General features: G+C 46.7%; 1 protein-coding gene across 1 annotated transcript; it reads right to left on the minus strand.

Moving 5' to 3' along the window:
- Positions 1-889: 889 nt before the first annotated feature.
- CFAP410 (cilia and flagella associated protein 410) lies at positions 890-10,574 on the minus strand. Its single transcript, XM_032946563.2, has 7 exons — positions 10,322-10,574; positions 7,417-7,435; positions 7,198-7,244; positions 6,434-6,663; positions 4,261-4,447; positions 3,093-3,180; positions 890-2,140 (listed from the first exon to the last, which is right to left on the minus strand). The coding sequence occupies exons 1-7, from the start codon at positions 10,399-10,401 to the stop codon at positions 2,018-2,020; spliced, it is 774 nt and encodes a 257-aa protein (XP_032802454.1). The 5' UTR covers positions 10,402-10,574; the 3' UTR covers positions 890-2,017.
- Positions 10,575-10,948: the final 374 nt, after the last annotated feature.

A 10,948-nucleotide genomic window follows, 5' to 3' on the forward strand; every position in this document is an offset into this window, starting at 1 on the left:
GCTGCTCCTCCCTGGTGCACGTTAGTGCTGGTCATTCGTGCTGTGTTCTACCAGTGGGGTCTGCCACAGCAAACCTGGAACTGCCTGCCCAGCTGCCACCTCACAAATAGATGAGTAGATTGTGCTCGCATGCATTCAATGCAGTGCTTATTTTACCCGATGAACACGCACAGTGCCCACTGAACGGATCGTTTTAATCGCAAGCTTCAGCACCGATCACACCTATTCACCTGTCTCGGCATCACCCGACATTCGGAAGCCACTGGAGCTATGCACTTTTAAATCTAGATTGAAAACTAATTTCTTTAAAACTGCTCTTTATGTTTAGTTTGTTGTCCTTCCCCCGCACCTCCGATTAGCTATGTTAGCTACATAGAGTGCAACAGAAGTTCAATATAAATACCCTAAGAGCAATAAACATTACTACTCTAAAACAATCTGGTTATGACATCTGTACGCGTGTTAACTCCTGATCGAACAACCAAGTAACCACTGTTGTTACCAATTAAGTTTATTGTGGTTAATGCACTGCTGAGAGGTGTCGTTGACATTGAAAGTGTCACTTGATTTGCAAAGGGAGTGGTGGGACCAGTATTTTTTTTATTTAGTGCAGTTTCCAGTGATTTCTCTCGATCAGGGTATACATTCAATCCTGGTCTTGTGCAAAGTCTTTGGATGTCGTAGAGCTCACTTATTTTTTCGTAAAGCTTATGTCCAGGTAGTATTACAGATTCAGTTTTAAGTGATTTAGCCGTTCAATTGCTTTGTCCCTAAGCTGGTGAATTGCAGATGAAACCACCCTCTCCACCACCTTCAAATTTATATCTGAGTGCGTGACGTTTTATGGCCTGTGTTTTGTAAGTATAATAACACCCATTTCACCTTGCTGGACATTTTTATTTGACATTTTGATTTGACATTTTTTTTTATAATTTCAACATTTGAAATGTATTTTTCACATGGCATGCATTTACACACTTGTGAACCAAGGTGAAATGAAAGTGCAATTTCTATTTTAAAACGTGTTGTCGAGAATGTTCATGAACACTAACAACACTGAAAGGCTCACAGATGATAATGGGATTCCAATACCAGCTACATGTCATATAGGCAAGTGGCTTTGCAAGAATCTCTTTTTGCTGTTGGGCTTATGATCACTCCAAGCTATCAGCTTTATCTTTGTTAGGCTTCTTCGTCACAACCTCAACAAGTAGTACAACCCACTGTAAAAGTGGATTAACGTTCTTCAAGTCGCTCAACCCTAATTAAGCCCAGTTATTTATATCCAACACGAGAAGAAACAGTCGAAAGGTCCTCAGAATATGTTGATGGTACCAAAAGCTGGATAAGAAAAATCTTGTAAGAAAACATTCCTGCACATGAACGTTTTTTATATATAGCCCAAATCCAACATTCGTGTTGTCGCCAATCAGTTGGTAACATTAACATTTTCATATGTACAACAAATGAAAAACACCCATGTAGAGTATTCTTATGGCACAAAATCATGAGGTTCTTTGGAGTTGCATTATTACAATCACTGCACATAGATTCACCTAAAGTATGTGGTTCATAGTTGCATTTAGAATGTGCAATTGCTCACAACAGTTGTCGTGAGTTGCACATAGAATTAGAATTTTCCATGTAAATTAAAATATAAGCTCTTGACATCCATTAATATCGATCATATATAAACAATAGCTCCATGCAAAAATGTATACTAAATGAGATGTAGTTAATGGTGCATGATAGTTTACACAGCACACATCACAGTAATGCATAGCTCAGCGGCATGTGATGCTTGTACGCAGCTCTCAAAAGCATGACCCTAGTACCATACTGCATAGCTCATGATCGCCTTCTGCAGTACAATTCAGTCGTCTTAAAATATAAAAAATTGTGATTACACGTAAGTACTCTAAACATCTGCAATGTTCATCTTAATTTTTAACATGTTATGTTGAAATATTTAAATATACAAACACTCCCCACCCATTTAGCACGTGGTGTGGTCATTTCAGTTGGTGAGCTTGCTCTGTAGAAGCTGCAGTCGACATTCAATTGTCTTGTGGATTATCTGCAATCCCTCCAAGTCCAGTTCCTTCACCAGCAGGAGCACAGCGCTCATCACATTGGCATTCTACAAAAGGGCAGCCGTGAATTAAGGTACAATAGAATAAAAGCAATCCATCACACTCACCACGATGCTCCACTCACCAAAATATACAAGACGGGCGATATACTGTATTCTACCGATGATTAATAAAAACACTCCTAAAAGACGCAAAGCAAACTTGTGCCTGGTGCCAACAGAGTTGTAAAAATGTGGTCTCACCTACTAGATTGTAAGACATACCCATAACTTTTGCTTTAAAATAAAGTGCGGGGGGGGGCACTGGCAGAGCCAGTGGGGGGGGGGGGGGGTGGGGTGGCATGTGCCCCCCCCAATGATCCGATCGAAATCCATAATTTTTATTGGATCATTGGGGTTTATTAGTAATAAATCGTTATTTTGCGACCCCCACTGCCACTGTGTAGCATACTGTATTATTATGTGCCAGGGACTCTATGAGATGATAGGACAATAGTCCGAGTCCATAATTAGCAATAAGTAACGGCAAAGCAGTTATAAGTGACTCACAGAATTGTGCGCAGTTGCGTATACAGTCCACGACTTCCCTGAAGGCAAACACCTTCAGTGAGCGCGATGTCGATCACACAGCACGGTTCGAATTCGACTTCCAGGCCATGCGCCATCGCCGCACACGCGTCGAATAAAACGCATGGGACAAGTCCTTACTTACTAACAACTCCTATCATTTTTCATTGCTGGAGGGGTTGCCCCCCCTACCTGAAAAGCCTGGCTCCGCCATGGGGGGGGAGGATTTGTGCCTTGCAGTCGATGGAATACAGTTATAGAGGCAAAGGTGAGGCAAATGACACAAGACGAGGCTGGCGAGAGTACAATCGAAAGAGAAAGTACATTTTTATGGAAAATAATTGACAGGGCTCACCGATCGCTTCACAAACCACGTTGGTATCTGTGTAACTAATGATAATCGAGTGAATGTGTGGCATATGGAGGGACCCACTTTGGAAGGGATTTTTACTGGAGAAGAGTTGGAGCAGGAGAACTTGTCAATAGGTAGAAGCTTCATGCCAAGCTGTTGTCGGATTTTACTGCAGAACAAAGCAAAATATTAAGAGGGAAACGCCATATTTTATCATTGTTACATGCATTTTACCAGGTATCACCGAGTCTCAACTCTTTTTTCCAGGTCCTATCAAGTTGTTGCATCTACAGGTAGTCCTCTACTTACGATGAAGATGCGTTACGACGACCCCATCGTAAGTCAAAAATATCGTAAGTTGAAGATGGCCTAGCCTACCCAGGAGTCTTAAAGAAAGGTGATAATTTAGCAAAACAGAGCAATTCACAGTGCCGTACTGTATAAACTATATACTGTATGTATTTATTAATTACAATACTGTATTGCACAGTAAAACTTGAAGTAAAAAAAACCAAGGTAAATTCTTAACTCACCTATATGAACTGAAATTTAATGGAAAGTTTTTTCAGGAAACAATCCTATCTGCTATAAAAAAATGTTTTAACATGCATTGAACGTATCATAACGTAAGCTGCCGCGTTTGCCTGCCGCGCGAAATTTAAAATATTTAACAATTTTGTCGTATCGCCATCGTAAGTCGGACCATCGTAACTTGGGGACTATCTGTATATTCATGGGTCTTTCGGTAAAGTCACGTAGATAGGTTCAAATAAAAAAAGAAAAGAAAACTACGACGTTTTGATCGCAACGACCGCTTGTGTTTTCTGTTGTTTTTGATTATTTTCTTTGAACCTATCTACGGGACTTTACCGAAAGACCCAAGGATATGAATTCCTGCAGTCACGCAAGCTTTAAGTCAATATTTTGTTGCATCTAGAGGCACTGTTCCTGTGTCTAATCCAAAATTTAGTAACTGGTATGTAACCAATATCAGTTACATTGTATGTTTTGTTAGATATGGGTGGAAACTGGAAGAACAAGGAGGTATCCCATGCAAAACAAGGGAGAACTTCCAAACTCCACGCAGAATGATGCCCAAGTCGGGAATCCAGGCCCTTGCCATGACGCGCAAGTATTAGCACTGGGCCACACTGTCGACCATATGTTTGGGAATGTGCCCTTTATGGATATTCCCAGTCAAAAATATCTAATTAGCGCCAAGGCAAACAATATCCGATGGGAATCTTACTTTGTTTCTATGAGGCTGAAGTTGATGGGATCCGTGTCTGCTTCAGTGAGGCTCTCGTTGATTCCATCTCCAGACTGACTGATGTGATCATTTGACTTCAGAAGCTCATCCTGCACCTGTGCTGCATTTGGCGATGTGATATCCTCCCCTTCCTTCTGTGCTTGAGCCAGTTCTTCCTCTGTGACAGCTGAAATGTGGACCGTAAATATTACATTCGACGAATCTTTTTTTTAACGAATCCACAAGGATGTTGTGTGCAATTATTTCAAAGTATAAAATTGTGTTCTTTAAACCACAATGAGTGGTCCCCAACAGAAGGAAGTAATTGATGTAGTGGGCAATATGCATCAATGTTACGGACTTGACACAGCTGACCCCTTCACTGCTCTGGATCTGTATTTCCGTGGTTACTTTCATAACGAAAGCATTGTCATTGGCGTCATATCTGCATAGCTTCTCGCCCTCTACTTTCTCAATCTTTGCTGTCTCTCTCTCTTCCTCTTCTACCTGTGCTCAAGCCACGCTTTCGCTCTTTCTCTTCTTGCCCCCCTTCACTGGAACAAACTTCCCCTCCACATTAATCAGTCACCTTCGCTCACTAGTATCAGCTCCGCACTCAAAACTCACTTATTTTCCCTAGCTCACACCACGACCCCTTAATCTCCCCCTCATAACCGGCACCGTTACGTTTCCCTCTTCATATTCTCATTACATGGCTATCACTTATTCCCCATTCATTCAATCCATTCATATTTTCAGTGTTATGAAATGTGCAACAAAACGGGGAGCATTGTTAAACTCATAAGAAGAAATATGGTACATTTGCATGTAATACTGTATAAAATACTGTGTAGTAAATAAAACATAAAATAAAGAAACATAAATAGAAAAACACTGTTTTATTTGGTTCTATTCGGTAAAGTCACGTAGGTAAAAAAATAAAACAACAAAAATCACGACGTTTCGGCTAGCTTGTAGTCGGAAGTGGGGCAATGAGTTACCACAATTGCACACACACACAAATACGCTTTTGCTCTTTTTCTGTTCTTGCCGCCCTTCATTGGAACAAACTTTGCCTCCACATTAAAGTCACCTTCGCTCACTAATATCCGCTCTGCAATCAAAACTCACTTATTGTTCCCAACCTCACCCCACGACCCCTTAATCTCCCCCTCATAACCGGCACCGTTACGTTTCCCTCTTCATATTCTCATTACATGGCTATCACCTATTCCCCATTCATTCAATCCATTCATATTTTCCTGTCAATTTAATCAAATTCACGCATTGAATATTTGCCTATTACTTCCTCTTATCTATTTCATTCACCTCATCTCCACCATTACATTCACACGCTGTATCGTTGTTAATTATTTGTTAAATACCTTCATTAAGGTGCTACATAAATTCCGTTAAGATAAGATCATGAGGCAAGGGAATGTCCATTCAAAACTCTCACCCCATATTAGAACGGCCTCTGTAAGGTGATATCACAGAAACTACTTCTCGGGTCTCTTCCATCACCAAAAACGTTTAACTCTGTAAAAAAATCCAAATTATGTGAACAAATTAAAATATATTTTTTCAGCAGTCATTGGCAACTGGGCCGAGACTATCGCTTGCTACACTTGAGAACCTGGCTGTCTGGACATTGACTGCATATCCAGCGCGGTTATATCAGCGCTATCATTCGGGATTAGCCCCCTGAGCCATCCCCAGCCATCTCGGTAGGTTTAAAAAATAGTACAGGTAGTCCTCTACTTACGATGGAGATGCGTTACGACGACCCCATCGTAAGTCAAAAATATCGTTAAGTCGAAGATGGTCTAGCCTACCCAGGAGTCTTAAAGAATGGTGATAATTTAGCAAAACAGAGCCAGTCACAGTACCGTACTGTATAAACTATATAGTGTATGTATTTATTAATTACAATACTGTATTGCACAGTAAAATGTAAAGTAACAAAAAAACAAGGTAAATTCTTAGCCTACCTATATGAACTGCAATTTAATAGAAAGTTTTTTGCAGGAAACAATCCTATCTGCTATACATTATTTTTTTTAACATGCATGAACGTATGGTATCGCCATAGTAAGATCAAAATATCGTAAGTCGGACCATCGTAACTCGGGGACTATCTGTAATAAAAAAAACAAGCGTTTTGTTTGCGTACCCTGGTTATCCAGCTTGTGCAGACCAGGCAGATTCCGCAGCACGCACATACGGTAGTGGTGGGGGTCGGTCCCACAGCAAGGATTATCGGCCAGCCAGAGCACACGCAGATGAGGCAGGGGTTTGAGGTGCCACAGCTCTGCCAGGCTGACGACCGCATTTCTGCGCAGGTAGAGCTCCCGCAGGCCCACGCATTCTCTGAAGTCCTTCAGCGTGTCGATATTGTTCACACTGCAAGATGTGCAACATGACAATTTGAAATCGATCGACTTGCGATGTAAGCAATAACTGCATGATAAAATCTAGATTTGAAGTTTTCGTGACTGCAGGGATCCATACTCTTTGGTTCTTTTGGTAAAGTCGCGTAGGTATAAAATAAATTAAATCACGAAGTTTCGGGCGCAACACAAGCGTCCGTCATCAACTGCATGATAATGTTTTCTTTACATATCCCTATACAGATGCACCTTTTGATGGGTACTTTCAGTATTCAAATTATGAAACTGGGGTAAAGGTGTGCAAAACCAAACTCGTGTATTGTGGTGTGTTGAGCCATGTGATCTTATGCTCATGTTTGTAATTGTGACTTCCAATAAATATTTTGTTAAATCGGAGTAAAAATGAATGATTATATTACTTCCACTATATGTACAAAGATAAGTGAAAGTATAATTTGTTTATATTCATAATTTCGGAATACGCAACGTGTTCGTTTTCTACGGAATATTTACTTGTAAAATGGTATGGTACATTTTTTTATCTTACCTTAATGTTAAAACTTCAATATTCGGCATTTGCCGAAATATGGAAACCTTTAGACACACACACACAAGGGCATACACATTGTTATGCAAACACCACTATCCAGTCAGGACAATCTATACACATTAATTGATTTATCGTTCTGAACTGTTAACGCTCACATCGTTACATTTACTCTACAAAACTAGTGTCATTATTAAACGTGCATAGTACTATACTTACATCTGAAAGTTCACTTCCCCTGGATGGGGTAAAAGGAAAACACAGTGTTAAAAGACAATCTTGATTTAAAGCTTTCGTGACTGCAGGGATTCATATTCTTGGTTCTTTCGGTAAAGTCACGTAGGTTGAAAAAATAACAATTGATCACGACGTTTTATAATACAGCAGTTCCACTGCTGGATTATTTTTTTCCGCCTGAGGACGACCGCTTGTGTTGCGATCGAAACGTGATCTATTATTATTTTTTCTACCTATGTGACTTCACAACCATGAATAGCAACTGACCACAGATAATGCAGCAAGTCCTGTGGAGCAAGTCAAGTACATTTTATTTTTGTTTACATGCGTGGCGTCGTGCCATTCTAGCACAAATCTCTCCACTCAAAGCGCCATCATTAAAACCCGACGTGAAATTAGAACATTTGAAACAACAGCATAAGCCACTGCGGGGCCCTATTTCGGGGAAAGGCGGGTAGGTGCAGTCGAGGTGACAACATCAATGCAAGTCGCATGCAACCAAGGTGTAGTAGCTTCATGTGGAATTTATCATGGAAAACCTCTGATCCACAACCCTACATGCTAACTGTCCACAGGCACCAGCACATCGGCGATATTGTTCCCAAGATATTGTTTCATTTTTTGTCCACAGACACCCCAGAGGTTGTAAAGGTCAGAGCCCCTGGAGCAAAATTCCCAGTGTTTGCTCAGCTCCCTGCTTTGCGGGAAAAAATATTGTACAATACATAACACAAAATAACCATGCATTGTTTAACAGCAATCGTGTAAAAAAAACACTGTACTGCTTATGTTGTATATCACTCGCTGTCAACACGCTGTCAACACGCACCCACCGCTCGCTGTCAATACACACCACTCACTGGTGAGATAAAGTATGAGTTTCTCTCCCACCTCTGCCAACACGTCGACTCAACGTGGAAGAGTCGACCAAACACCCTGTCCAGAGGCTCCCTCTTTAGGCAAAGGTTCAACGCGGCGGCATTGGCCGCCGTGGCGTTCGTGCGTTGGTGGACTCATTACCAACATTTCCCTGGGAACGGTTAAATCCCTTGCTTTCTGAACCGGTGACCGATTGCTGTTAAACAATGCATGGTTAGTTTGTGTTATGTATTGTTTTGTAACTTTGCGTGGCGCAAAGGACCCCATATATCAGAGGGCGTCCCTTGCCTGCAAACATCTGGCAGGCAGTTCACTTGATATTGGTTGAAGGGGGCCTGAAAATGCTTCCGATGAGATACTGAATGTCTCAACTTGGTCCAGACTTGTGCCTCGTGTTGCACCAATGCTGCTGATGGGATTTGTAAAAAAAAGACCTGTATTACTTATGTTGAGTAACCGATATGGAGACTAACAATCGTGAATAGTACCTGTCCACATCTCTGTGTACACGGGTGGGGGGAGCAGTGCCCCCTAGTGCCTGGCCAATCCCCCCCCCCTACTTTCCACCCCCCCAACTCTCCCCCCCCCCCCACTATCCCCCCCAACTCTCCACCCCCCCCAACTCTCCACCCCCCCCCAACTCTCCACCCCCACTATCCCCCCCAACTCTCCACCCCCCCCAACTCTCCACCCCCCCCAACTCTCCACCCCCACTATCCCCCCCTACTCTCCACCCCCCCCCCCACTCTCCACCCCCCCCCCCACTCTCCACCCCCCCCCCACTCTCCACCCCCCCCAACTCTCCCCCCCCACTATCCCCCCCTACTCTCCACCCCCCCACTCTACACCTTCCCGCACTATCCCCCCCCATCCACCCCCACTATCCGCCCCTCCAGCCACTAATCCCTCTCCACTTCCCTCCCCCCACCATCCCCCACTCTGCACCTCCCCACACTTTCACCCCCTCTCCCCATTAGTTCCCCCTCTTCACCTCCCCTCCACCTCCCCCCACTATCCCCCACCCCTCCACACACTACCCCCCCCTCCACCTCCCCCCGCTATCCCCCCCTCCACCTCCCCCCGCTATCCCTCCCCCCCCCCGCTATCTGCCCCCCGCTATCCCCCCCCGCTATCCCCCCCCCGCTATCCCCCCCGCTATCCCCCCCCCTCCCCCCGCTATCCCCCCCTCCCCCCGCTATCCCCCCCTCCCCCCGCTATCCCCCCCCTCCCCCCGCTATCCCTCCCTCCACCTCCCCCCGCTATCCCCCCCTCCACCTCCCCCCGCTATCCCCCCCTCCACCTCCCCCCGCTATCCCCCCCCTCCCCCCGCTATCCCCCCCCTCCCCCCGCTATCCCCCCCTCCCCCCGCTATCCCCCCCCTCCCCCCGCTATCCCCCCCCTCCCCCCGCTATCCCCCCCCTCCCCCCGCTATCCCCCCCCTCCCCCCGCTATCCCCCCCCTCCCCCCGCTATCCCCCCCTCCCCCCGCTATCCCCCCCCTCCCCCCGCTATCCCCCCCCTCCCCCCGCTATCCCCCCCCTCCCCCCGCTATCCCCCCCATCCCCCCACTATCCCCCCCCTCCCCCCACTATCCCCCCCCTCCCCCCACTATCCCCCCCCTCCCCCCACTATCCCCCCCCTCCCCCCACTATCCCCCCCCCCCCCCCACTATCCCCCCCCCACTATCCACCCCCTCCCCCCACTATCCCCCCCTCCCCCCACTCCCCCCACTATCCCCCCCCTCCCCCCACTATCCCCCCCCTCCCCCCACTATCCCCCCCCTCCCCCCACTATCCCCCCCCCTCCCCCCACTATCCCCCCCCCCTCCCCCCACTATCCCCCCCCCTCCCCCCACTATCCCCCCCCCTCCCCCCACTATCCCCCCCCCTCCCCCCACTATCCCCCCCTCCCCCCACTATCCCCCCCTCCCCCCACTATTCCCGCCCCTCCCCCCACTATTCCCGCCCCCTCGTCGCCATGGTAACCCAGCGCCCCGTCCCCTCGTTCACCAGCAGTTGAGCTTGCGGACGCTGGACAAGTCGCCTGCGCGCGCGCGCGCCAGCACCAGCTTCTTCGTGAGAGTCTTCATCGCCTCCCCGACTCCCTCTCCGTCCACCCGACGCCGTCTCTGTCCACGCCCTCTCCGCTCTCGCCTCCTCGCACGGAGCCCGCGAGCCGAGCCCAAGGAGCGACGCCGCCGCGACAGCGCCCAACACAGCCGCTTACTGCGCACGCGCGTGGCCAACCCGACGCGCCGACGTCACCGCGTTTCGTCGATTCCGTACCAGCGTGGTGACGTCGTAACCCGTCGTTATCGACGCGGTGACGTCGCTGTCGCCAACGACGCGAGGTGACGGGCACTTTGTTACCAACGGTGACGTCACCATTGTGAAGAAGCGCGGTGACGTCACCACTAGTTCTTGCTTTCCAACGTCTCTGGAAGCGAGGAAGGTTTTGCACCTGGATCAGCCACCAGCAGCCAGCAGCAGCAGCACGGGGTAGCCAGGTTGTTAGAGGCTGCTGCGGGCCCCACGCTTTTAGCAGCAGCAGGAGTATGCTTAGCCATCACTTCAGATGTTTTTCTTGTTCGTTTTTTTGTTTGTTTGTTGTGGTTGCACCCGATTCAAGAGCCGAAT

The sequence above is a fragment of the Petromyzon marinus genome, chromosome 4 (genome assembly GCF_048934315.1).
Source record: "Petromyzon marinus isolate PM22_M1 ecotype Great Lakes invasive population chromosome 4, UKy_Petmar_22M1.pri1.0, whole genome shotgun sequence".
Taxonomy (NCBI): domain Eukaryota; kingdom Metazoa; phylum Chordata; class Hyperoartia; order Petromyzontiformes; family Petromyzontidae; genus Petromyzon; species Petromyzon marinus.